At 48.3% G+C, this 27,889-nt stretch overlaps 1 protein-coding gene and 1 long non-coding RNA gene across 25 annotated transcripts in view; one reads left to right on the top strand and one right to left on the bottom strand.

Annotated features, from left to right (window-relative positions):
- The window catches only part of XXYLT1 (xyloside xylosyltransferase 1), a 192,005-nt gene extending 175,757 nt beyond the window's left edge, over window positions 1–16,248 (top strand). Inside the window, exon 4 of the mRNA XM_019922765.3 lies at window positions 14,692–16,248. Coding sequence (XP_019778324.2) covers window positions 14,692–15,088 — 397 coding nt within the window. The 3' untranslated portion in view covers window positions 15,089–16,248. The remainder of the gene's footprint in view (window positions 1–14,691) is intronic.
- The window catches only part of LOC109547870 (uncharacterized), a 155,058-nt gene that overhangs the window by 3,441 nt on the left and 123,728 nt on the right, over window positions 1–27,889 (bottom strand). For 9 of the 24 annotated variants that reach the window (XR_012331465.1, XR_012331459.1, XR_012331470.1 and 6 more), the window contains 5 exons: window positions 16,679–18,415; window positions 14,235–15,336; window positions 9,003–9,096; window positions 4,975–5,084; window positions 4,502–4,640 (listed from right to left, as the gene is read on the bottom strand). This is a non-coding gene — a long non-coding RNA (uncharacterized lncRNA). Of the gene's footprint in view, window positions 1–4,501; window positions 4,641–4,974; window positions 7,095–9,002; window positions 9,097–14,234; window positions 15,337–16,674; window positions 18,416–27,889 lie in introns of all 24 variants that reach the window. The other 15 variants (XR_012331453.1, XR_012331455.1, XR_012331450.1 and 12 more) reach the window with 15 other exon arrangements.

The raw sequence follows: 27,889 nt of genomic DNA, 5'->3' as shown, positions 1-27,889 counted from the left end.
TCTTTGATTCAGCCTAGCTCAACTGCGATCTGAGCTGGCCTGTCAGGAGGACAGCTTGTTTTGTGGAATTTCTTCTTCTTTCCTTCTTTAAAAGAAAGGAAACAGAGAAGACAGCGCAGTGGAGGGCCAAGCCGCGGGGCTTCGGGCCACAGAAGGCAGCCAGCCGTGAGGGGACGCTGGCAGGCCAGGAGCAAGCTGCGTGTTTGGGTGGGCTGGAGGCCAGGCCTGTGTGGCTCAGGTGTGCTCTGTACAGATGACCTCTAATGCTGCCGCCCCACCCCGCCCTGCACACGGCCCCCGTGCTGCCCTTGCGTGAGGAGAGGCTTAAAGAGCCCCAGAGTCCTTCTGCATCTGGGCCACCACGGAGTTGCAGGAGGCCCACACAGCACACAAGGCAGAGGTGAAGGCATGGCTGCCTCCGGGCCAGCCCCGCCATCCAGGGCCTCTTTCCTGTGCTGAGCACATTGGTTGTGCCATCACCACCCGCAAAGGACGAGGCTCTCAGGGGCCCAAGAGCATGAACTAAACCGGGCCAGCCGCTGGGGGAATGGTCAGAATGAGCCCAGGATGGGCGTGGTCTCCCTTCATCTGTCCTGGACTCTATCAGCTTGTCACCATACACAGATGGTGGCTCATAAGTGCCCACCACAGCCCACAGGCAGGGCAGGGCTCTTGGGATGCGAGGGGCACAGGGAGGTGAACACCTGCTCCCTTTCTCTCTGACTTCACTGCGGGGCCAGGGCTGGGGATGGGACTCTCTGACACTGGTCCCAAGTCACTGTCCCTTGCAGAGAGGCTGGAAAGGGGTGGAGCCTTGGGGGCAAACCTAGATATTCTCTCTCCAGAGCACACACCCCTTCTCTGAACCATCCTGCAGGGACCCCACTGAGCCTCCTTTTGTCCTCAACCTGAACTTCCAAGTGACAACAGTTTCTTTGCCTACTTGACCTCATGCAGGAGGATTCAGAATGCTTGAATAATTTAAGTCTCATGGGGATGGCCCTTTGTCCACATGAAGACATTGCGGCCACACAGATGAAGCATGGACTCTGGAGGGTTTCAGTGTTTTGAGAGAATTTGGGAGTGGCTGCCTCTGTGGCCTCCCTTTCTTACCCTGAGCTCCTTTGGCTGGCAGGATGCCCGTCTCCGGCATTGCCAGAGAGACTTCCCTGCCCAGAGCCAAGGTGAGCCGTCCCCAGTGTGGTGACTACTTGTCCCATCCTAAGTGGTTCCTGCGGGACAGAGGTCTCTGTGTGATTCACCTTTGTGTCCTCAGTGCCCTGCACACTCTAGGCCGCTGGGATGGGTCCCTGCGGTTGGGTTCCGAAGGCTGTTGGGGTCCTGGGATTGTGTGCAGGGGTGGGGGGTTTGCAGAGAGCATCCTTGGGTGATTAAACTTACTAGATGACGGCAAGTGAAGAACAGGCAGCAAGGGCTGACCTAAGTATTTTAGGGAAAGAACTGATGTCCTATGACCCTAAAAAAGTGTGTGGTTTTCCTTGGTCAGAATCTGGAAAAGCATGAGACAAAAGCTGAGGCTGCCGTCTTGCTGGTGTGGGAGGGCCCTCAGGCAGCTTTGTGGTGCCCGGGCATGTGAGCTGTTACGTCTCAGCTGGGGGATCTTGTGCAAGTTGCTTCCACTCTCTGTGTTCCTGGGTGATCTCTATAGGTTTTTTCACCTACGGGATTTTGGTTCCAGGGCCAGAGCCACGACTGAAACCAGGCTTCCTGCCTCTATCTAAGTGCACCTGGGGCAGGGAGCACATTGGCTCACTCCTGCTATCCCTCTACCCTTACATAGCCTGCTCCACGGTTGGAACTGGTCTGACGAAATTCACACCCCACCCCCAGTCTTGGTGTGTGGAATCCCCTATCCTGTCTTCTGCTCTACCAACCAGACCTCCCCTGAGAATCCATTCTCTGAGTTCTTTCTCACTCCAGCTCTGAACTTGGTGAGAGCACAGGAGATTGAGAGCCCACCCTGTAGGCTCCACAACTTCATGCGCCCCTCTGGGAGCGCAACACTGAGCAGGGAGGGCACTTCCTCCTGCCCCGCAGCCTCACCTCTGGGCTTAGCCTCGCAAGAGGGCTGTGTGACCATAAGCACATTGCTTAACCTCTCTGAGCCTTCACTTCCTCATCCTTACTGACCATAGATGTTGTCATGAGGGATTGAGAGAATGTATGTAAAGCTGAGTAAGGGCTGCCCAAGTGATGGCAACTCCTCTTCCTCCTCCTCATTATTTCAGGTGCGGCGCTTGGTCTGTACCGGGCTTGGAACATTTGCTGAAGACTTAGGGATATGGGTGAGAAGGAGTTGATGAGGACAGAGGCCTCTGGTGCTGGGGAAACTGGAGGAGAGACCCCAGGGGTCATCTCAATGGGGCAGGGGTGGGAACAGAGCCACAGAGAATCCACACTGCTTCCCACTGAAGGTGACGTGTGTCTTTGGCTTCCATCATCTCATCTGATGGGATTGTTTTACCTGCGTTATCTCATAAAATCCTCACAACAACCCTGTTTCCATACGGGAAGACTGAAGCACAAAGCACTTTAGCACCTTGTGCAGGGTAGTGAGCAAAGCACCGGGATTTGAACGCGGACTGTCTGCCTCAGAACCTCTTAACCCCGTCACGCACCGGCACTTTTTTTCAAGTCAGTGGACAGCTAATACATACCTGCCTCCCCCTCCACCCCAGACTGACTGCTAATCCCTGGGGATGGAAGGCGGCAGACCTGGGCCCTCCCTCCTGGCACCATAAGCGCCCTGCTTCCAGGAAGCATCTCCCCAGCAGCCCCCCAGGACTGTGCAACGTGAGAAGGCTCAGCAAATATTAGCATAAAAATTTGCAAGTGGCCGAGCCACCTATTTCATGGCCATTTTCATGATAAAATATCACTGCTACTCACGTGGTTTTCATTTCTTTATAAGATTATTAAAAATACCTCTTTTTTCCCCTCTGAGTATGATCGTCGGGCCAGCAGCATCAGCATTACCTGGGAGCTTGTCAGAAATGCAGCATCTGAATGAGAATCTGCATTTTAACAAGATCTCAGGTGAGTCCCTGGCATGGTGACATCTGAGAAGTGCTGTTGCCCGTGATAGGCTCCCGTGGGGCAGGGCCTGTGTCTGGCCCGTCGCTGTCCCCCCGCGGTGCCTTGCCGTGTGCCTGACAGGTGAGAGGAGATCCCCAGTGTTTGTGTCAACATGCCGATCACTTGTTTTACCCTTGACCGAGACCCATGCCACAGTGTGTGGGACAGCGAGCAGGGGCAGGCAGAGGTCAGCTGAGGTGAAGTGGGACAGCTCACAGACTGCTTCTGGGCTTGGGAAGTAACACATTTTCCTGGAGCTCGGTTGCCTTTGTGCCCGGCTCAGCCACACCAGGGTGAAGGACACCGGGCTGGACTGGTGTTGAGCTTAATTCGGGCACGAGGTTAAATTCCACCCGTGGTCCTCCCCATCACCCTTACTGCACACGCCTACGCTCTGCTGACTGCCCCGGAAAACACCCGGCATGTGTCCTGGGCACTTCTCTCCTGTGTCCCCTAGTGCCACGGGGCTGTTGGGAGCAGTGAGCCAATTCTGAAGGTGACTCTCTCTGGCTTTGTCTTCACCCTGATGAAAGTCCCTCCCTCAGCCCGACTTCTGGGAAAGGGCAGGATTGTGGAGCTGAGCTGGGGCCCCCTGCACGTGGGTTGTGACCAACCCAGCCTGCTGGCTGCAGGCCCTGCAGTCTCCTGGTTGGTCCCAGGGCTCACACCAGATCTGAGCTGCTCCCTAGCAGTGATGTACAAGCCCCGCTACTTGGAAGCTAGGGGCTCTTCCAGAGCCAGCGCTGGGAAGGACACTGTCCACAGGGCTGTGGGCGCCACTGGGTCAGGTTACCATCTGCGGCTCTTCATGGCTCACCTTTGTCACACCCGCATCTCATCACAGGTGTGGATTCTAGAGCTCATGGGACCACCTTTGCTCCCTTGCCTTCTCTGTCCTCACCCTGGAGACCTGGCTTCCCCGGGTGAAGACCGCATGGCCCCAGCTCACAGGGTCCAGGGCGCACTGTCTCCCAACTGCCTTTCTGAACTTTTGTTCTACCACCTTCATCAACATTCTCCTCTTTTAAATTTCTGCTATCTGATCTTACAGTCCCTTATTCTTTTGTTCATTCATTCTTTAATCCATTCATTTGAAACTTAGCAGTTCTCACGGGTGTGCTGGGAATCAAATGCCCATGCTAGGCTCTCAAGACATAAAGGTGAATAAGGCATACCCTGGTTATCAATCCAGAGCTTCCTCACGCCCTCGCTACTCCAGCAAGTTCTTTCATTCATCTTTTATTGATTCCTTATTGCATTTCCGAGGGGCCCTCGTAGACGATTTCCCTTTCTCAGGCCCTTCTTGCACCCCAGTTCCTCTATCTTCTGAGATGACTTCACCTCTTACCTTCCCAAGATTTAGAGTTGACCAAAAATGAGCTTTTAAAATATCCCTTGCTCCCACCTCAGAGCCACTGCACCTTCTTACTTCTGTCCCTCCTTCAGGCTCAGATGCGTCCCAGGATTTCCCTCTTCTCGGCAAACTCTTCTGCCTGGCTCCTCTGACCTTGGGCAAATGTTTTATATCTTCCTTTCACACTTATCTATAAAATGGAGATAATAGTTCTTACCTCATGGGTTTGTTACAAACGTTACATGAGAACTTAAAACGGCCTGGCACATAGTACTCACTAAATATTAGCCATTATCATGATTAGCGTTCCTCAAAGTGCCACCCTGCCATTCATCCTGTTTCCTGTCTCTTCAGTCTGGCACACGCATCCCTTTCCCTTGACATGTGGCTTCGCTTCCCTCTCTGTAAATACGCTTCCCTCTGCCCTCTCTTTGCTGCTGGTGTATCTGCCTGCCCTGCCTCTGCTCCCCCTGCTCTTGTGTCCCCAGGGCCAAGTGTCTGGCCTCTTAGGCTCCATCACTCACCTCTCAAAGGTCTCGGGCACCTCCTGCAGCATTTCTGGGTCTCCATTCTCTACGGCTCTCAACACTGTCACGTTCCAGGCATGTGGTGAGGTGCTGGGGGGCAGTTCAGACTGTGGGGGGGGAACCAGGGGAGCCAGGAAAGACTGACAATCTAGAAAATAAGGAGAGGTGGGCCCCAGAGACTCCCAAGGGGCCGACTGGCAGCTTCCATGGGTATGTGGTCAGAGGGGATCTATCTCAGCTCCCTGTCCCTGGAGGAGAGTGCCTTTTTTTTTTTAATTTTATTAAGTATAGTTGATAAACAGTGATGTGTTAATTAATGCTGCATAGAAAAATGATTCAGTTATACATATATATACATTCTTTTTCATATTCTTTTCCATTATGGTCTATCACAGGGTATTGAATAGTTCCCTGTGCTATACAGTAGTTGAATATAGTTCCCTGTGCTATACTGTAGGACCTTGTTGTTTATCCATCCTATGTATAATAGTTTGCGTTTGCTAATCCCAAACGCCCAGTCCATCTCGCCCCATCTCCTCCTCCCCCTTGGCAACAAGAAGTCTGTTCTCTATGTCTGTGAGTCTATTTCTGTTTCATAGATAAATTCGTTTGTGTCATATTTTAGATTCCACACGTAAGTGATATCATACGGTATTTGTCTTTCTCTTTCTGACTTCACTTAGTAGGATCATCTCTATGTCCACCCATGTTTCTGCAAATGGCATTAGTTCATTCTTTTTTATGGCTAAGTAGTAGTCCATTGTATATATGTACCACATCTTTATCCATTCATGTGTTGATGGACATTTAGGTTGTTTCCATGTCTTGGCTGTTGTGAATAGTACTGCTGTGAACATAGAGGTGCATGTATCTTTTTGAACTATAGTTTTGTCTGGATGTATACCCAGGAGTGGGATTGCTGGATCATATGGCAACTCTATTTTTAGTTTTTTGAGGAACCTCCTTACTGTTTTCCATAGTGGCTGCACCTACTTACATTCCCACCAGCAGTGTGGGAGGGTTCCTTTTTCTCCATACCCTCTCTAGCGTTTGTTATTTGTAGATTTTTTAATGATGGCCATTCTGACCGGTATGAGGTGATACCTTATTGTTATTTTTATTTGCATTTATCTAATAATTAGCTGCGTTGAGCATCTTTCCATGTGCCTGTTGGCCATCTGTATGTCTTCTTTGGAGAAATGTCTGTCTGGGTCTTGTGCCCATTTTTTGATTGGGTTGTTTGTTTTTCTGTTATTGAGTTGTATGAGCTGTTTCTGTATTTCGGAAATTAAGCCCTTGTTGGTTGCATTGCTTGCAAATATTTTCTCCCAGTCCATAGGTTCTCTTTTCATTTTGTTTATGGTTTCCTTTGCTGTACAAAAGCTTGTAAGTTTGATTAGGTCCCATTTGTTTGTTTTTGCTTTTATTTCTATTGCCTTGGGAGACTGACCTAAGAAAACATTGGTATGATTATGTCAGAGAATGTTTTGCCTGTGTACTCTTCTAAGAATTGTATGGTGTCATGTCTTATAATTCTTTACGCCAATGTTTTTTTTTTTTTTTGGCTGTACGCGGGCCTCTCACTGTTGTGGCCTCTCCCGTTGCGGAGCACAGGCTCCAGACGCGCAGGCTCAGCCGCTCTGCGGCATGTGGGATCTTCCCGGACCGGGGCACGAACCCGTATCCCCTGCATCGGCAGGCAGACTCTCAACCACTGTGCCACCAGGGAAGCCCTCTTTACGCCATTTTGAGTTTATTTTTGTGTATGGTGTGAGGGTGTGTTCTAACTTCATTGATTTACATCCGGCTGTCCAACTATCCCAACACTACTTGTTGAAGAGACTGGTTTTTTTCCCATTGTATATTCTTGCCACCCTTGTCGAAGACTAATTGACCATAGGTGTGTGAGTTTATTTCTGGGCTCTCTATTCTGTTCCATTGATCCATATGTCTGTTTTTGTGCCAGTACCATGCTGTTTTGATTACTGTAGCTTTGTAGTATTGTCTGAAGTCTGGGAGTCTTATGCCTCCTGCTTTGTTCTTTTTCCTCAGAATTGCTTTGGCAATTCTGGGTCTTTTATGGTTTCATATAAATTTTAGGATTGCTTGTTCTAATTCTGTGGAAAAGAAGTCATGGGTAATTTGATAAGAATCACATTAAATCTGGAGGAGAGTGCCTTCTGGTGGCAAGGTGCACAGAAGGGGGAGCCAAGTGGCTAGCTCAGTTAGTTAGGGCTTGAAGAACCCTGAGGCCAAGGTGAAGCTCTTATCACGGCTGTTGAAATTACTGAGGCTGCCCTAGGGATGGAGCAGAGAAGAAGAGGGTATGGGTGGTGGGCAGAGGTGATGAGCAGGGAGGCGAGGAGGCAGCTAGACTGATGGTGTGGCTGCAGTGCGTGGTGGGGGGACAGCTCTGGAAGGGTGTGTCGGGGGAGGCAGCGTGCATCCCTGCAGTCTGGGGGAGTGGCAGCAGGATTGGCTTCTACTTGGGGAGGGAGGGCTGGAGATACTTAGTGCTGTCTGGGGTGTCATTCTGTCCTGATCCGTGTTTGTTCAGATGGGAGGCAGAGAATGGGCAGTTGCTGTCAGTAAGAGGGTTTGGAGGGCAGCACCTGGGGAGAGAAGGCCTGGAGGCCACTGGATTGGATGGGGATGAAGGTGAAGGAGGAAGGCTGGGGGCGCTTCGGGCACCTGGGACACAGGGCTGGGGCATGCAGGGTTAAAGTGCACACAGTGGGCCTGCAGGTCCAGCTGGAGGTCGGTGCAGCTCCTCAGGGGGCCCCACGGCCCGTGTCAGTGTTGGGGACAGGCTACTCAGAGGTCCTACCTGTGTCCTCACTCCTCATCCTCCATTCCCTAAATGTCAGCACTCTCCAGAATTCTGTCCTGCCTGCTTTGCACTGTGCTTGTGACACACCTGTGTCCAGCTTCCTGCTGGGCATCTGTTCGAGACTGAACGGGGTCACTCCCCTCTGCATCCTCCCAGCCCTGCCGTGCTGTTGGCAGCTCCGCCACCCCTGAGGTAGCCTAGGCCTGAAGCCCCTCCGAGCTCCGTCTGCCTGGCTGAACCCTGCAATGCCTCTTCCTCCATCATCTCTGTCCCTTGTGCCTCCCCCAGTTCCTTGCCATGCAGCCCTCCAGGGCCCAGCCCAGTGGCGGCACCTCAGTGCTCTAGAGCCATTTGTCAGATTGAGTGGTGATGGGTTCCCCAGCCCCACCCACCTGTTCACAGCTCTAGGACAGCAGGTGTGGGAGGAAAGCCGAGACGTCCGGCCGGCGGGCCGGGGAACGACAGGAGGGCCAGGGATGGGGATGGATGCTTTAGGAAGGGGCATCCCACCCCTTCTGAGGGCACGGGGGAGCGGCTGGCGTCCTGGTGGTGCTGTGCCAGGGGAGGCCTCAGGTCCACTGAAGCCGCCCATAGGGCTCCAGAGCAAAGGAGGACTGGGGGCGTTAGGAGAGCTGTCCTGCAGCAGGTCAGAGCCTTGCCAGCAGGGGTGTTCACGCTCCATGATTCCAGTGCTCTGCCAGGTTTTAGAGTCCCACAGAGGTGGACAGATCATAGCCGGTGCTGCTTTGGTAACGAGACAGACAGTCATTCCAGACTCCCTGGAGCAGGAAGCCGTGTCTAAACAAAAACCTGCAGACGCCTGGCTGGTGGATGAGGGCTGGTCCCTGAGATACCACCACACCCTGAGAAGAGCCTGGGCAGGAAGGGCGTCTGCCTTCGGTGCTGAGCACCCATGGTGACAGCCCAGGCGCTGGGCAGGGTCTGGCATGTGTTTGCTCCTGGAGTCCAGGACGGCCCTAAGGGGTGTCTCATCCCCATCCCTACGCGATCGCTGAGCAAACCAAGGCCCTGAGAGGCCCAGGGGCTCACCCCGCTGGTCCCTAGCCCAGGCGTCCAGGGTCCAGGCGCAGCCCCCCAGCCCCACCCCAGGACCACCACCGCTGGTGTGTTCACACCCAGGTCTCAGCTCCATGCTGCACTGCCTGTTTCCTGAGGGCAGGGATGTTCCACTCACCTCTGTATGGGTTGGGTCTGTTAAATAGCTGAGTGATTGGCAATTGATCTCAGTTCAGTGTGCTCTTTGTTGTTCCTGTTCATCTCATGAAGAACTAGGAGACACGGGAGAGTGGACTTTTGGGCATCTCTCTGCTGACTGACCAGTGCCGACGAGGGGGTCCCTGTCAGTCCTACCACTGATAACCTGTGTGACTTTGGGAACATTTCGTACCCTCTCAGACCAGCGGAGTCAGAGACCTCCCTGCTTCAGGCCTTGCCAGCAGGAGATCCTAACAAGGGTCAGCTGTGACTCTCAGTGGTAAGAAATGCCCTAGAGCAACAGGCAGTTTAAAGCTTCGCGGAGCCCACAGCCCCACGCGGTCCACGCCCTCTCCAGTTGGATACCACAAGACAGTGGTTCCCCTAGAGAATGAAGGGTCAGCGCGCGTCCCACAGAACCTCAGCCTCAGCCCAAGGCAGGATGGAGAGACAGTGCCACTGCTGTGAAATCATCCCCTAGAACTGTCCCGTCACCTCTCAGGACCGGGGCTGGGTGGAACGCTGGGCTGCCTCTGAGCATGGCTCTTCACTCCTGGCCTTTCCTCTCAGACGACTGGAAAACAGGGTCCCTTCCAAGCCAAACAAGAGCTGATTGGGCCTGGTACACAAGCACGGCCATGAGGGAAGTAGTGTTTCCTGATTCCAGTCTTTGCTGATTAGACGGCAAGCTTTCCCCGGGTAGAGGCCGGCCTCCCTTGCTCCTTAGAGACTTTGCCCTTGACTCTGAGGCACACTCAAGGGGTGAGCCATGGTGAGATGTGCCGCGTGTGAGGCCGTCCTTGTGAATCCCACACCTACAACAGGGCCTTCTCAGCCTGAGAACCTACGGCTTGAACTCAACCTGAGTCGGCACAGGCTTCCAGAACCTTCCTGAGGGGTGCTGTGCAGACTGCCCGGGCCCAGTGTGTGTTCCCATCTTTGCTTCTCCCCTCTTGGAAGTGAAAGTAGAAAACTGAGCCTTAGGAGCTGAGAAAGGCCAACCCAGGAGAAAAAAATCATGAAGAAACAGGGAGGCAAGAGAGTCTGTGATTTGGGGTGGTGTGTGGGGAGGAGGAAGGGACGATTCACGGCAACGTGAGTCCTTTTCTGGAGAGCGTGAGCTTTAGGTTCTCAGCCAGGGCCTCTGGTTGAGAGACTTGTTGGAGTGACCTTAGCAATGATCATCAGAGAAAAGACCTGAGGGAGGAGATGGCTCTACTTTTTCAAAACTATAATACTTCAAACACCCCTTCCTGTAAGGATGGGTTTTCCTCACTAGAACTAGTCCACTAGCTTTTAATAGTCCTTTTTATGATTATTAATTAGGATGTATTCGATATAAAAAAATTAGAAAATGCATCACCCATAACTAGTAGAATGTGCCTGAAGGCTCCTCACTTGTGCTCTCCCAGCAAGCCTCGTCGACTTCTGGAAGGACTCGGTATTTACAACGGACCATCTGCACTAGGCCTCGTTTTACAGTTAAGTTTATTTCTAAGGGGGAAGAAACCTTATCCCCTCTAGTGTGGGTCTCCAGGTGACCATGGGGGTGGGAACAAGACTCCACACAGGCCCAAATGAAACAATTAGGCAGCACCACATGGCTGGGCTGTGGCCATGGAGGTTAATCTGAGAAACTTCTGGAAGCTCTCAGAATCGGATTCCTTCATTCATACAGACGTTTCCTGCAGCCTCAGCACGTGCTACTGGCAGTGCCCTGGGAATATACATGGTGAGCCCAGGCCCCGTGAGGAAGGCAAGGGTCTGGGGTGCTCTCTGACCACCACCCTCCAAGCCAGCAGCTGCTGCCTCACCTGATGGCCTGGTCCCCAGCACCCGTGGCCTTGGGGTCTGCCAACCAAAGTCAGAAATAATATTGAAATCCAAGTGCTGCTCCTTAGAACATTAGCCTGTGGTGGAATCTGAAGTAGTCAAAGATTAAAGGGACCTTGGAGGTCAGAGGCCCTGGATCCGAGTCGGGGCCCTGCCCCTCACAACCGAGGGCCTCTGTTCCCTCTGTTAAAATGCAGGCAACAATGTCCCTGCACTGCTGGGAGAGGAGTGAGGTAGAGAATCGTAAGAGGGCTTTGCAGCCCACATGTGCTGCCGCGGCTGTGGAAGTGGGGACCCCGCCCCGTTAGGCCGCTCCACGTGGGATCAGAGGCCCTTACGTGAGTTCTCATCCCTTCCACGTCCCTCTATCACTCTCTACCCCAAGCCTAGCACAGCTCCTCCACAAGGACCAGCTGCCGTGGAAGCCTGAGAAACCCACCATTCCCCTAAGCAGCTGCTCGGTTTTTCTGGGTGCGTCTTGGGGTAGTAGGAACACTTTAAATAACGGCAGTAATTTTGTACTTAGAGAATCGTTGGTTCATTTTCAGGCTGTGTTTCTGCTTCAGACACCCCAGGCAGCTTGCATTTCCAATTTCCTTTCCCTCCCTGGCTTCTCCTTACAAATCATAATGTACTGATGTCCCAGACCTGGTTCTTTCTGGCTCTTTGTCATAAAATGCCTCTTATGTCTTGATTAAGCAGTGGTCCTAGGCAGCACGTTCCCTAAGAGCCACCTAGGTTATGGTCTCCGCCTGGAAGGATTCCACCTACCTCTCCGCCTCTGGCCCTGCCCTCCGGAGCCCAGCAAGTCCGGTGCCAGGTCACTCTTGTGTAGACAAGAAGAGCTGGGGGAGCTTCCCTGCTGAGGTTGGTAAGGGCGTCCTGGGGCTGCCAATGGCCCCTCTGCTCCCAGCTTGCTCAAGGGTTGAAACCCTTCTGAACCTTTCTCAAACATCTGAGCACCCTCTCGTGGGTCCCTGTTCCTCTCCCCCAAAATAGACCTGGCAGCGGTGGATCCAGGGCTCAGAGAAGCAGCAGGTTTTTTCTCGGCAGCGGCAACTGTCCTGACCTCTTCCTGCCCCTGGTGCCAGGTGACATCGGAGGCCATGTAGCCTGAGCTGCACTGACCTTTTCCTCAGTCCTTATCATCACTTCATGGTTCCTGAGGCGCTACTGTGCCAGGTGCTGACCAGGCAGAGGCGATGGCGGTGCTGGGGGACCTCACAGACGTGACCGCCGCGCCCACACCACCAGCCCGTGCCACGTTCCCCCGCCCGTCCTCTGGGAGGGGAGGACAGAACCGTGGGGGAAGTACAGAAGGACCGGTGGGCTTGATGGGGCATGAGGTGTCCAGGGGCTCCACGAGCACCGACTCTGCCTCTTGGCTGCCATCTTCTCCTTTCCCCCGGGTCTCTCCTCTCTGGAGAATGAATCCAGTGCTTTGGCAATAGAACAGCCCTCCCCTTAAAAAAGATAGCGGGAGAGAGAAGCCCTGTACCTAAGGTGACACATAACTTGTAGTCTGAACCCAGACATTTCAATGGATGACCAACCGTCCTGGTTCGCCTGAGACTAGGACAGTTTCTCAGGACATGGGACAGCTGGTCACCTGCTTTTGAAAATGAAAGGGTACATGACTATTCATTCAATTTGCAATACTTTGATTTTCCTTATGATTTCTTCTTTGGCCAGTGGATTGTTTTAAAGGTGTGTTGCTTAACTTCCAAATATTTAGAAATTTTCTCTATCTAGTTTATTTCAAGTGCAGTTCCATTTTGGTTAGGGAGCATTCTTTATATGACTTTTAACTTTTTTCAATGTACTGAGACTTGTTTTGTCCTCCAGCGTATGGTCTATCTTGGTGAATGTTCCATTTGCAGGAGAAAAGAATGTGTGTTCTGCTGCTGTTGTAGAGTAGAGAGTTCCACAGATGTCGACTAGGTCAAGTTGGTTGATAGCTTTATTCAGATCTTCCACATCCTTTGTCTAGTTGCTCTATCAGTTACTGAGAGTGGGGTAATAAAATTTCCAACTAGAATAGTGAAAAAACAAAAAAAAACCTCGCCTGGTTTGAGGGTCCCTCCTCTACCATGCCGTGGTAGCCCAGGTCTATTTGGTAGAATTTTAGCTGGTTTGCAACCTGTTCCTGAAATTAACTATTTGGAAGAAATATGGTAAAATGAACTAACAGTTGTCAAACGGCATTCTAACCCTGCTATGATCCCATCACTGCAGGCTTTAGTGGCTAGAAAGATCTAGCATCTCTGTTTGCTTTGGAAGCTTATTTTTGCCAAGGTTGTTATCACCAAGTAGGCACCAGAGCTCTGTTCCACTCACAGTCCAATTATGGTGAAATTCAGACAATGAACCTGTGTATTCCACTTGTAAGAATGTCCAAATGGAATGCTTTACCCTGGCCAGGAGCAAACTCTCGGCCCCCTTGTGATATGCGAGACCTCAAGGAAGCTTTCTCTATTCCCAGACCTGGAGAAATGTGTTGAACTGGAAAATGCATTAGGGTGGCCCACCCCGGGTCAGGCCTCTGGTTTTCTTTCCCCTGTACTGCCCACTTCACTGCACAGCTCCTCCCTGTCGTTGGTCAGGAAGCTGCTCTGTGGGAGGCCAGAGGGTGGCATTTCCAGGCCGGGGGCAGAGCTGGTTTTGCTATGCTGCATCCCCATCCTACGGACTCTAGGGAAGAGGCAAAGCTGGTAAAACAGGTGGGATGGAGCCTGATGCAGGACACGCCCCAGCCCACTCCTGCCCTTGCCCACGACAGAGGGTCCTCCGTCTTTCCTCCTTCCTCCAAGTCGAAGCCCCTCTGCTGTTACGGCATCTCTGCAGGAATGGAGCCTGGGTCTCTCTTTGCCCCTTCCTGTGCCCATTCTGTGCAGGAACTTGCTGTTAAAGAGGCTAGAGAACACAGTGGCTCGTGCTCTAACCTTGTCACCCACGGGGAGGTTTCTGGATCTGACTTCCTGTCTCCAGATGGAAACATCTGGATAAAGGACCTAGGAGGGGCCCCTTGGCTCTAACATCCAGTGGACTTAGAGCAGATTTCTAAATCTGCCTAGAGAGAAACTGAAATTGAGTGGACCTGCTCTCTAAAATTGCTATAATTCTACTTGGCTGTCCCATAGCCACTTTCACTTGACCCACCGGTGGACCTGAGCTGTTTCAGAAATGCTAGGCATGGGGTTTTAATGAATGAGACTTGTTCTGAAGCAAAAAAATGATTTTGATTCAGCCTGTGTTTAGCTCCCTATGTCTTTACCTGATCACCATTCAGAACTGTTTCCCAACTTTTCTCTCTCCTCTCCTTTTCAAGATCACAGACAAAAACAAGGGGGTGGAAAGTTCCACCTAGATTGTTACTAACCTCAGAAGTGGACGCTGGAGCCGGATGCCTGGGTTGAGTCCCTGCTTGTGCTATTTGCTGATTGTGTGGCTTTGGGGAAGTCTCTGAACCTCTCTGTGCAGTTTCCTCAGGCGTGAGGTGACATATTGCCTCTGAGAACACCCGTCTCATAGGATGTAGTGCCTGGTGCTCACGAAGTCTGTACAGATGTGATTGATGGAGCTGATGATGTCATCCTGAGGGTGGTGGGAAGAACGTGAGGCTTGGACTTGGGAGACTCAGGCCGGCTCTGCCTCTTGCTGGCAGTGTGATACAGATTCTGAGCCTCAGAATGTCTCAGTCCTCGTCGCTGTAAAACGAGTGAAAATGGAACCTCCCTCCTGGGTGGTTGTGAGGACCCAGAGGAACAGGACTGGCAGACTGTTCCCACCCACACACACACACGTCAGGCTAAATCTGTTCTCTTTCCCCTTCCCAGGCACACATTCTGGCAGTTCCGTCATGAGAACCCCAAGACCCGGGTCGGGGGCCCTCCCCCTGAGGGGCTCCCCGGCTTCAACAGCGGGGTGATGCTGCTCAACCTGGAGGCCATGCGCCAGTCCCCACTGTACGGCCGCCTGCTGGAGCCAGCACAGGTGCAGCAGCTGGCCGACAAGTACCACTTCCGGGGTCACCTCGGGGACCAGGACTTCTTCACCATGATTGGCATGGAGCACCCTGAGCTCTTCCACGTGCTGGACTGTACCTGGAACCGGCAGCTTTGCACCTGGTGGAGGGACCATGGCTACAGCGACGTCTTCGATGCCTACTTCCGGTGTGAGGGCCACGTCAGGATCTACCATGGGAACTGCAACACCCCTATCCCAGAGGCCTAGGCGCCTCCTCACCCGATCTGGGGAAGGAGAGGGGCGCCTCTCGGACAGGCCTGGGGCAGTGTCTGAACTCCTAGAGAGACACGGCAAGGACGTCCTTGTGATCAGGTGCTGCAGCTCTCCCAGCACACATCGCTGTCCTGAAGCCATCCCATGACGACTGGACCCTTTGCCCCCACTGGTGCTCTGGACCCTCTGCCTCCAAGGACCAGGCGTCATGAAGGACAAACACATAGACCTCTTCCGGTGGGCTAGGAAGCGAGCATTTGAAAAGAAGGAAGAAAAACAAAACGGTGCCTCTTGCCTTCAGCCCCCAAAGAATGGAAATCCTTTTAAGAACTGGGCTTTCTTAGACCAAATATAAACTTATTTTACATCGACAGGCGAGACAGAGCAAACAGTACTGCTGTAGCTCCCAGTGAGCTCTAAATGCATGAGCCAGGGTTTTAACAACCAGCCCAGAGTTTAAGCATCCAAAGGAATGCTGGCCTTCCACACGCGCATCCTAGGAGGCCGTGTGGTTAGTCTCACGATGCTCGTGGCGCCTGGTGGAGATGTAAAGATCCCACCTCTTTGGGGAGGGCCCTCAACAGCACCTGTGGCCCACGTAAGAAAACTGGTCTCATTATTTTAACCTTCACAGCATTTACCTCCCAACTGCATCACAGAACCTCATTATCCCTTATTCATCTGATCCAGCTCCAGGTGACCAGACTCTGCTCTGAAATCAAATCTGCCATCAAAGAGACTGGCCACCCGCAAGGACAGGTGATGGAATTGTCTGGATTGGGAAGACTCATTCCAAAGAGGAGCCCAGCAGTGCCCTAGTGTAACCGTGCAGCTTGGAAGGGGTGTCGCTCTTAGACTTATAAGCATTCTAGTCTCTTTATTTGGAAGAATCATCTGTGTGACTTTATCGCACCAGGTCAGACCCTATACCTTACAAGAAATTAGGCTGTCATTACTTGATTTCTGCTTTAATGAGTTCTCCTGTAAGTGAGCTACAAATACGAAGCCTCTATTGGTCCATTTTGTATAATCCACCTGGGGTCCTCGGGAACGAAGTGTTGTTGGATTTTCATCTTATTTTAATTCAATTTCATTTATTTTATTTTTTTCCACCGTGAGTGAGAATAGCTAATAAATAATCTTTGAGAACACAATGATTTATGTTGTTTGCTCTCTGATCACAGTTTCCAGCTACCTGAAGGATCTGAATCAAGAGTGTGATCAATGTCGTTCAGAGTCTGCCTCCCCACGTGATTAAGCTAGTAAGTGTGCTCACAGTGGGTCTCTGGGGCCTAAGGGGGACCACATCTGAGAAGGTTATATTGGGCTCAAAATGGAGAATTATTTCATTTCAGGTATTGACAGGCCGGTCTAATTCTGGGAGCAAAACCCACCACCGCATCCCTTCTCATCTGCTTACCCTAACTGTCCGCCTACATCATCCCCTGATGAAACGGAACACACGTCTCTCCTAACTCTCAGCTCTGACAGAACAGGTCTGTCCGCTTAGGGACTTGATTTCCTATTTATTGCTACCAATTATTTTTTAGTGGTTTTTGAGAGACAGCAATCTTACTTACTTACTTATTTATTGGCTGTGTTGGGTCTTTGTGGCTGCATGCAGGCTTTCTCTGGTTGCAGCGAGTGAGGAGCTACTGTTGCAGTGCACGGGCTTCTCATTGCGGTGGCTTCTCTTGTTGCGGAGCATGGGCTCTGGGTGCACGGGCTTCAGTAGTTGTGGCTCGTGGGATCTAGAGCACAGGCTCAGTAGTTCTGGTGCACGGGCTCAGTTGCTCCGTGGCATGTGGGACCTTCCTGGACTAGGGATTGAACCTGTGTCCGCTGCACTGGCAGGCAGATTCTTAACCACTGCGCCACCAGGAAAGTCCAACTGCTACCAATTATTGAATGTCTGCTGTGTGCCTAGCATTGTATTACGTGTGATAATGACACACTATCACTGATACTTGTGAAAACCTCATTAAGGTAATTCAGATTCTAAAATTTATTGCAATAAAATAAGAGATGTGGACAGAGTCACTGTTTACCACAGCCTTTTTTATAATAGAAAAAAATTGGGAGCAACAAAATGCTGAATAGGGGAGTGGATAAATAATGTGTGTTACAGCTATATAATGGAATACTTTAGGCATTAAAAATCATATTTTTGGGTGGGAGGGGAAGATGGCGGAAGAATAAGACACGGAGATCACCGTCCTCCCCACAGATACACCAGAAATACATCTACACGTGGAACAACTCCTACAGAACACCTACTGAATGCTGGCAGAAGACCTCAGACCTCCCAAAAGGCAAGAAAGTCCCCACGTACCTGGGTAGAGCAAAAGAGAAAAGAATAAACAGAGACAAAAGGATAGGGACAGGACCTGCACCAGTGGGAGGGAGCCGTGAAGGAGGAAAGGTTTCCACACACTAGGAAGCCCCTTTGCAGGCGGAGACTGCAGGTGGTGGAGGGGGGAAGCTTCGGAGCCTCAGAGGAGAGCACAGCGACAGGGGTGCGGAGGGCAAAGCGGAGAGATTCCGGCACAGAGGGCCGACCAGCACTCACCAGCCCGAGAGGCTTGTCTGCTCACCCGCCGGGGCGGGCGGGCCTGGGAGCTGAGGTTCGGGCTTCGATCGGAGCGCAGGGAGAGGACTGGGGTTGGTGGTGTGAACACAGCCTGCAGGGGGTTAGTGCGCCACAGCTAGCCAGGCAGAGTCCAGGGAAGAGTCTGGACCTGCCGAAGAGGCAAGAGACTTTTTCTTCCCTCTTTGTTTCCTGGTGCGCGAGGAGAGGGGATTAAGAGCGCTGCTTAAAGGAGCTCCAGCGATGGGCACGAGCCGTGGCTAAAAGTGCGGACCCCAGAGACGGGCATGAGACGCTAAGGCTACTGCTGCCGCCACCAAGAAGCCTGTGTGCGAGCACAGGTCACAATCCACACCCGTCTTCCAGGGAGCCTGTGCAGCCCGCCACTGCCAGGGTCCTGGGATCCAGGGACAACTTCCCCAGGAGAATGCACGGCGCGCCTCAGGCTGGTGCAACGTCATGCTGGCCTCTGCTACCGCAGGCTCACCCCGCACTCTGTACCTCTCCCTCCCCCCAGCCTGAGTGAGCCAGAGTCCCCGAAGCAGCTGCTTCTTTAACCCCGTCCTATCTGAGCGAAGAACAGACGCCCTCAGGCGACCTACACGCAGAGGCGGGGCCAAATCCAAAACTGAGCCCTGGGAGCTGTGAGAACAAAGAAGAGAAAGGGAAATCTCTCCCATCAGCCTCAGAAGCAGCGGATTAAAGCTCCACAATCAACTTGATGTACCCTGCATCTGTGGAATACATGAATAGACAACGAATCATCCCAAATTAAGGAGGTGGACTTTGAGAGCAAGATTTATTATTTTTTCCCCTTTTCCTCTTTTTGTGACTGTGTATGTGTATGCTTCTGTGTGACATTTTGTCTGTATAGCTTTGCTTCCACCATTTGTCCTAGGGTTCTATCCGTCCGTTTCTTTCTTTAAAAAATTTTTTGGGCTTCCCTGGTGGCGCAGTGGTTGAGAATCTGCTTGCTAATGCAGGAGAAACGGGTTCAAGCCCTGGTCTGGGAAGATACCATATGCCGCGGAGCAACTAGGCCCGTGAGCCACAACTACTGAGCCTGCGCATCTGGAGCCTGTGCTCCGCAACATGAGAGGCCGCAATAGTGAGAGGCCTGCGCACCGCGATGAAGAGTGGCCCCTGCTTGCCACAACTAGAGAAAGCCCTTGCACAGAAATGAAGACCCAAGACAGCCAAAAAATAAATAAACAAATGTGGGGTTTAAAAAAAAAAAAATTTTTTTTTCTTAATAATTATTTTTTATTTTAATAACTTTATTTTATCTTATCTTATTTTATTTTATCTTTTCTTTCTTTCTTTCTTTCCTTCCCTCCTTCCTCCCTTCCTCCCTCCTTTCCTTCCTTCCTTTCTTTCTACTTTTTCTCCCTTTTATTCTGAGCCATGTGGATGAAAGGCTCTTGGTGCTGCAGCCAGGAGTCAGTGCTGTTCCTCTGAGGTGGGAGAGCAAAGTTCAGGACACGGGTCCACCAGAGACCTCCCAGCTCCACATAATATCAAATGGCGAAAATCTCCCAGAGATCTCCATCTCAACACCAGCACCCAGCTTCACTCAACGACCAGCAATCTACAGTGTGGGATACCCTATGCCAAACAACCAGCAAGACAGGAACACAACCCCACCCATTAGCAGAGAGGCTGCCTAAAATCATAATAAGGCCACAGACACCCCAAAACACACCACCAGACGTGGACCTGCCCACCAGAAAGACAAGCTCCAGCCTCATCCACCAGAACACAGGCACTAGTCCCCTCCACCAGGAAACCTACACAACCCACTGAACCAACTTTAGCCACTGGGGACAGACACCAAAAACAATGGGAACTACGAACCTGCAGCCTGCAACAAGGAGACCCCAAACACAGTAAGATAAGCAAAATGAGAAAACAGAAAAACACACAGCAGATGAAGGAGCAAGATAAAAACCCACCAGAACTAACAAATAAAGAGGAAATAGGCAGTCTGCCTGAAAAAGAATTCAGAATGATGATAGTAAAGATGATCCAAAATCTAGGAAATACAATAGAGAAAATGCAAGAAACATTTAACAAGGACCTAGAAGATTGAAGGATGAAACAAGCAACGATGAACAACACAATAAATGAAACTACAAATACTTTAGATGGGATCAATAGAGGCAGAAGAACGGATAAGTGACCTGGAAGATAATATAGTGGAAATAACTACTGCAGAGCAGAATAAAGAAAAAAGAATGAAAAGAACTGAGGACAGTCTCAGAGACCTCTGGGACAACATTAAACACACCAACATTCGAATTATAGGGGTTCCAGAAGAAGAAGAGAAAAAGAAATGGACTGAGAAAATATTTGAAGAGATTATAGTTGAAAACTTCTCTAATATGGGAAAGGAAATAGTTAATCAAGTCCAGGCAGCACAGAGAGTCCCATACAGGATAAATCCAAGGAGAAATATGCCAAGACACATATTAATCAAACTGTCAAAAATTAAATACAAAGAAAACACATTAAAAGCAGCAAGAGAAAAACAACAAATAACACACAAGGGAATCCCCATAAGGTTAACAGCTGATCTGTCAGCAGAAACTCTGCAAGCCAGAAGGGACTGGCAGGACATATTTAAAGTGATGAAGGAGAAAAACCTGCAACAAAGATTACTCTATCCAGCAAGGATCTCATTCAGATTTGATGGAGAAATTAAAACCTTTACAGACAAGCAAAAGCTGAGAGAGTTCAGCACCACCAAACCAGCTTTACAACAACTGCTAAAGGAACTTCTCTAGGCAAGAAACACAAGAGAAGGAAAAGACCTACAATAACGAACCCAAAACAATTAAGAAAATGGGAATAGGAACATACATATCGATAATTACCTTGAATGTAAATGGACTAAATGCTCCCACAAAAGACACAGACTGGCTGAATGGATACAAAAACAAGACCCATATATATGCTGTCTACAAGAGACCCACTTCAGACCTAGAGACACATACAGACTGAAGGTAAGGGGATGGAAAAAGATATTCCATGCAAATGGAAACCAAAAGAAAGCTGGAGTAGCAATTCTCATATCAGACAAAAGAGACTTTAAAATAAAGACTATTAGAAGAGACAAAGGAGGACACTACATAATGATCAAGGGATCGATCCAAGAAGAAGATATAACAATTGTAAATATTGATGCACCCAACATAGGAGCACCTCAATATATAAGGCAAATACTAACAGCCATAAAAGGGGAAATCGACAGTAACACATTCATAGTAGGGGACTTTAACACCCCACTTTCACCAATGGACAGATCATCCAAGATGAAAATAAATAAGGAAACACAAGCTTTAAATGATACATTAAGCAAGATGGACTTAATTGATATTTATAGGACATTCCATCCAAAAACAACAGAATACACATTTTTCTCAAGTGCTCATGGAACATTCTCCAGGATAGATCATATCCTGGGTCACAAATCAAGTCTTGGTAAATTTAAGAAAATTGAAATTGTATCAATATCTTTTCCGACCACAACGCTATGAGACTAGATATCAATTACAGGAAACGATCTGTCAAAAATACAAACACATGGAGGCTAAACAATACACTACTTAATAACGAAGTGATCACTGAAGGAATCAAAGAGGAAATCAAAAAATACCTAGAAACAAATGACAATGGAGACACGATGACCCAAAATCTATGGGATGCAACAAAAGCAGTTCTAAGAGGGAAGTTTATAGCAATACAATCCTGCCTTAAGAAACAGGAAACATCTCGAATAAACAACCTAACCTTGCACATAAAGCAATTAGAGAAAGAAGAACAAAAAAAACCCAAAGTTAGCAGAAGGAAAGAAATCATAAAAATCAGATCAGAAATAAATGAAAAAGAAATGAAGGAAACGATAGCAAAGATCAATAAAACTAAAACGTGGTTCTTTGAGAAGATAAACAAAATGGATAAACCATTAGCCAGACTCATCAAGAAAAAAGGGGAGAAGACTCAAATCAATAGAATTAGTAATGAAAAAGGAGAAGTAACAACTGACACTGCAGAAAGACAAAAGATCATGAGAGATTACTACAAGCAGCTCTATGCCAGTAATATGGACAACCTGGAAGAAATGGACAAATTCTTAGAAATGCACAACCTGCCAAGACTGAACCAGGAAGAAATAGAAAATATGAACAGACCAATCACAAGCACTGAAATTGAAACTGTGATTAAAAATCTTCTGACAAACAAAAGCCCAGGACCAGATGGCTTCGCAGACGAATTCTATCAAACATTTAGAGAAGAGCTAACACATATCCTTCTCAAACTCTTCCAAAATATAGCAGAGGGAGGAACACTCCCAAACTCATTCTACGAGGCCACCATCACCCTGATACCAAAACCAGACAAGGATGTCACAAAGGAAGCAACCTACAGGCCAATATCACTGATGAACATAGATGCAAAAATATTCAACAAAATACTAGCAAACAGAATCCAACAGCACATTAAAAGGATCATACACCATGATCAAGTGGGGTTTATTCCAGGAATGCAAGGATTCTTCAATATACGCAAATCAATCAACGTGATACACCATATTAACAAATTGAAGGAGAATAACCATATGATCATCTCAATAGATGCAGAGAAAGCTTTCGACAAGATTCAACACCCATTTATGATAAAAACCCTACAGAAAGTAGGCATAGAGGGAACTTTCCTCAACATAATAAAGGCCATATATGACAAACCCACTGCCAACATCATCCTCAATGGTGAAAAACTGAAAGCATTTCCACTAAGATCAGGAACAAGACAAGGTTGCCCACTCTCACCACTCTTATTCAACATAGTTTTGGAAGTTTTAGCCACAGCAATCAGAGAAGAAAAGGAAATAAAAGGAATCCAAATCAGAAAAGAAGAAGTAAAGCTGCCGCTGTTTGCAGATGACATGATACTATACATAGAGAATCCTAAAGATGCTACCACAAAACTACTAGAGCTAATCAATGAATTTGGTAAAGTAGCAGGATACAGAATTAATGCACAGAAATCTCTGGCATTCCTATACACTAATGATGAAAAATCTGAAAGTGAAATCAAGAAAACACTCCCATTTACCATTGCAACAAAAAGAATAAAATATCTAGGAATAAACCTACCTAAGGAGACAAAAGACCTGTATGCAGAAAATTATAAGACACTGATGAAAGAAATTAAAGATGATACAAATAGATGGAGAGATACACCATGTTCTTGGATTGGAAGAATCAACATTGTGAAAATGACTCTACTACCCAAAGCAATCTACAGATTCAATGCAATCCCTATCAAACTACCACTGGCATTTTTCACAGAACTAGAACAAAAAATTTCACAATTTTTATGGAAACACAAAAAACCCCGAATAGCCAAAGCAATCTTGAGAACGAAAAACGGAGCTAGAGGAATCAGGCTCCCTGACTTCAGACTATACTACAAAGCTACCGTAATCAAGACAGTATGGTACTGGCACAAAAACAGAAAGATAGATCAGTGGAGCAGGATAGAAAGCCCAGAGATACACCCACGCACATATGGTCACCTTATCTTTGATAAAGGAGGCAGGAATGTACAGTGGAGAAAGGATAGCCTCTTTAATAAGTCGTGCTGGGAAGACTGGACAGGTACATGTAAAAGTATGAGATTAGATCACTCCCTAACACCATATACAAAAATAAGCTCAAAATGGATTAAAGACCTAAATGTAAGGCCAGAAACCATCAAACTCTTAGAGGAAAACACAGGCAGAACACTCTATGACATAAATCACAGCAAGGTTCTTTTTGACCCACCTCCTAGAGAAATGGAAATAAAAACAAAAATAAACAAATGGGATCTAATGAAAGTTCAAAGCTTTTGCACAGCAAAGGAAACCATAAACAAGACCAAAGACAACCCTCAGAATGGGAGAAAATATTTGCAAATGAATCAACTGACAAAGGATTAATCTCCAAAATTTTAAGGAGCTCATGCAGCTCAATAACAAAAATACAAACAACCCAATCCAAAAATGGGCAGAAGACCTCAATAGACATTTCTCCAAAGAAGATATACAGACTGCCGACAAACACATGAAAGAATGCTCAACATCATTAACCATTAGAGAAATGCAAATCAAAACTACAATGAGATATCATCTCACAATGGTCAGAATGGCCATCATCAAAAAATCTAGAAACAATAAATTGGAGAGGGTGTGGAGAAAAGGGAACACTCTTGCACTGCTGCTGGGAATATGAATTGGTACAGCCACTATGGAGAACGGTATGGAGGTTCCTTAAAAAACTACAAATAGAACTACCATATGACCCAGCAATCCCACTACTGGGCATATACCCTGAAAAACCGTAATTCAAAAAGAGTCATGTACCAAAATGTTCATTGCAGCTCTATTCACAATAGCCCAGAGATGGAAATGACCTGTGTCCATCATCGGATGAATGCATAAAGAAGATGTGGCACGTATATACAATGGAATATTACTCAGCCGTAAAAGGAAACGAAATTGAGCTATTTGTAATGAGGTGGATGGACCTAGAGTCTGTCATACAGAGTGAAGTAAGTCAGAAAGAGAAAGACAAATACCGTATGCTAACACATATATATGGAATTTAAGAAAGCAAAAAATGTCATGAAGCACCTAGGGGTAAGACAGGAATAAAGACACAGACCTACTAGAGAATGGACTTGAGGACATGGGGAGGGGGAAGGGTAAGCTGTGACAAAGTGAGAGAGTGGCATGGACATATGTACACTACCAAACGTAAGGTACATAGCTAGTGGGAAGCAGCCGCATAGCACAGGGAGATCAGCTCAGTGCTTTGTGACCTAGAGGGGTGCGATAGGGATGGTGGGAGGGAGGGAGCCGCAAGAGGGAAGAGATATGGGAATATATGTATATGTATAACTGATTCACTTTGTTATAAAGCAGAAACTAACACACCATTATAAAGCAATTATACTCCAATAAAGATGTAAAAGAAAAATCATATTTTTGACAAATGCCTTGGAAAATGCTTATAATATGCTATTCAGTAACGAATGCAAAATATAAGATTATATGCATAGTATGATCCTAATTTTATTTTTTAAATTATGTATATGTGTATGTAAATATATAAAGAGACAGAAAGCTTGCCTGTTCCGCTGTATTTCATTAGTTTAACTCCTAAAAATAATCACGTGTTTCAAACACCACATTAAAAAAACCAATTATTTTAATGGGGAAAAAAGTGAGTGAAACACTGGAGCATTTTAGACTCACAATAGCAAAGGTATTTTTCCTGCAATAATTTCAGTAGTTACAGTATTTCTTTAGCTATGAATGAATTTTGTCATTACAAGGAAAAAGCAATAAACTGATTGATCAAAATGGGCAAAAGCCAAACAGTAGGTGACCTTTGAGGTCACCTACTCAGGAGTTTCCCCCTTCTCTGTCACAAGTAACCTTGACCTTATAACTCCATGGTGAACAGCAAAATAACTCAACAGGAAACCCAGCCAGACTAACAAAGCCATCATGTGCTCCTGTGCTTTTCCACAAGCAACTTTGTGACAAATCCTGGAAGGCTGGTTCCTGATTGGGATCCTGTTATAATCAATGCAACACAAACATAATTAATTGTGCTGTGTGAGTGGAACATATACCTGTAGTATGAATTGAACAGAAATCCAAAAAGAGAACCTTTCTGGGTAGTAGGATTAAGTGCTTTTTAATTTTCATCTGTATTTACTTCTATATTTTCCATAGTGAAAACTACTTTTAAAGATAAACAATAAAGGCTATAAAATTCTAGCCAACCCGCTTTCCCTCCAATTACAGGTAAGCATCATCCCAGCCACTTTACAGCTCACAGTTGGCCATGGTTACCATCATCGATAAGAAAACATAATCTTGGTTAAATAGGCTCTGGGTTTTCAACTTTCCCTATGGATGCCCTAGTTCTCCAAATAAAAAGGACCTAATAATAGCATCTCTAGACTGCTTTCATTTCTGATACCGTCATCTTTTGTGTGTACACAAATGACAATGGGCTTTGGAAGGCTTGCGGCCTCGCTGAAGAGATTGATTCTTGTATATGTGTCAAAACCAAACTACAGCATCCCCCTTTCCATAACATCTCATCAAGCTAAGGAGTGACGTGCTGGTTCAGTGGGCCCAACGTAGGATACCCCGGGGGCTCATGGGCTAAGGGGGCAAGTGCAGCCGTGACTTGGCACGTTTTAACCAAAGGCCAAACCTCTACTTATCCTAAGACCTGATCTCAGCATGGAGCCCCGAGGTTGGGCTGAACATGGAGTTTGGCAGGGCGAGCAGAGATTTCTGAGTAAGCAAGGTGGTACCATAGAGAGAACCTCTCACCTGAGACAGGCCTGGCTTTGAGTCCACGTTCTGCCCTCACTACCTGGGCAATCTTGGACAAGCAAGATCACCTCTTTCCTCATTTCTAGACACAAGTAACGAGAACTCCTTCAAAGCAGTGTTGTTGGAAGCAAAGAGTTGTGTAAGGGCTTGGTAGGCTGAGAAATAATACACAGATGCAAGGGAATTCTTAGAGTTACTACTGAAAACACTGTTTTAAAATAATAAATGAGCCATTTGGGGCATATTAAATGTCATCCCTAAACTCACTGGATGACCAGACACTCGCCTGTAGGCTGTCTGAGTTTCTGTTAGCCACGCCACTCTGCAGAGGCCTGGGTGTGCCCAGGAGGTTGGGGGTCCTTGGGTAAACCCTCTCCCCTCTCTAGGGTCAGTTTCTTCATTTGTGAAAACAAGGGGATAAGTGGACTGGCCTAGATCTCCAAGCAGCCCCCCGCCCTGGCTCTGTTGGAAGTAACATGTTTTTCTGCATGCATTGGGGTGCACATGGCAGGGAGTTGAAATCAAATGCAGAACCTTCAGACTTTCACTCACCAGTCACCAACTTGGAATTTATGACCATTCAAATGGAAACTCACTCAAAGTATACTGTTAGCACACTCCCTTCCCCTCAAACAGAATAGGCAAAGTGAGGAATACAGACAAACGGGGGGGCCGGGAGTGGTATTTAAAATCGAGAGAGAACCAAAAATCTTGTCTGAGCTTTCAGCTCATGTGACCAGCCCGAGTGCCTCCCAGGCAGAGCTGCTTGATAGATGGACCCACACCACCATGGGTCTCACCCTGGGGAGGCCTGAGCCTTGAGTCCCCCAGCCAGTGGAGATGCCCTGCAGGACACATTGAGCGGACTGGCCAGTCACTCCCTAAGGTGCTTAAGATCAAAAACACTTCCGGCGTGAAGGCTTCTTTAACTGGGGCTGGCTCAGCTCCCAGGGTGTCTCCAGGTGTACCCGCATTCTGAGGGAGACCTGTCTGCTCCATGCAGACCCTGCAGCCTCGCGAGCACCCCACATTCTCAGCGCCTTAGAGGCCAGCTGCTATCTCCAGCCCCCCTTCCCTCATGGGAGGACTGGGGCAAATCCTCTGAACCCCGCTCCCTGTACACAGGCCTGAGCAGGACCATGCAACACAGAGCAGAGCCTGGGGTGTTTCTGGCCCTGGTGTGGAGTCCCTCTGGGTGCCAAAACTGAGTCAAGAAGAAAGATAACATGAACAGACTGATCACTAGAAGTGAAATCGAATCTGTAATTTAAAAAAAAAAAAAAAAAAAACCAACTCCCTGCAAACAGAAGTCCAGGACCTGATGGCTTCACTGGGGAATTATACCAAACATACAGAACTTATACTGATCCTTCTCAAACTCCTCCAAAAGACTGAGGAGGAGGGAACATTCCCAAAGTTATTCTACGAAGCTACTATCGCCCTGATACAAAACCAGACAGAGACACTACAAAAAAACCACAAAATTATAGGCCAATATCTTTGATGAATATAGATGCAAAAATCCTCAACAAAATGTGAGCAAACTGAAGCCAACAACACATAGAAAGGATCATACACCATGATCTAGTCGGATTCATTCCAGGGTTGCAAGGATGGTTCAGTATGTTCAAATCAATCCATATGATAGACCACGTCAACAAAAGGAAAGACAAGAACCACATCCAAGCTGCCCCAGGCAGAACCCAGTGTTCCCCCATTATGTCATCCTGCCCTCTCTCAGGAAGGCCTCCTCTGTCACATCCCAGGCAGCCAGGAAGCTGTAACGCTCTAACCCTCATCCAACCTG

The sequence above is a fragment of the Tursiops truncatus genome, chromosome 4, assembly GCF_011762595.2.
Source record: "Tursiops truncatus isolate mTurTru1 chromosome 4, mTurTru1.mat.Y, whole genome shotgun sequence".
NCBI classification, from domain to species: Eukaryota; Metazoa; Chordata; class Mammalia; order Artiodactyla; family Delphinidae; genus Tursiops; species Tursiops truncatus.
The sequence above is the reverse complement of the archived record's forward strand: the minus strand, read 5'-3'. Positions and strand labels throughout refer to the sequence as shown.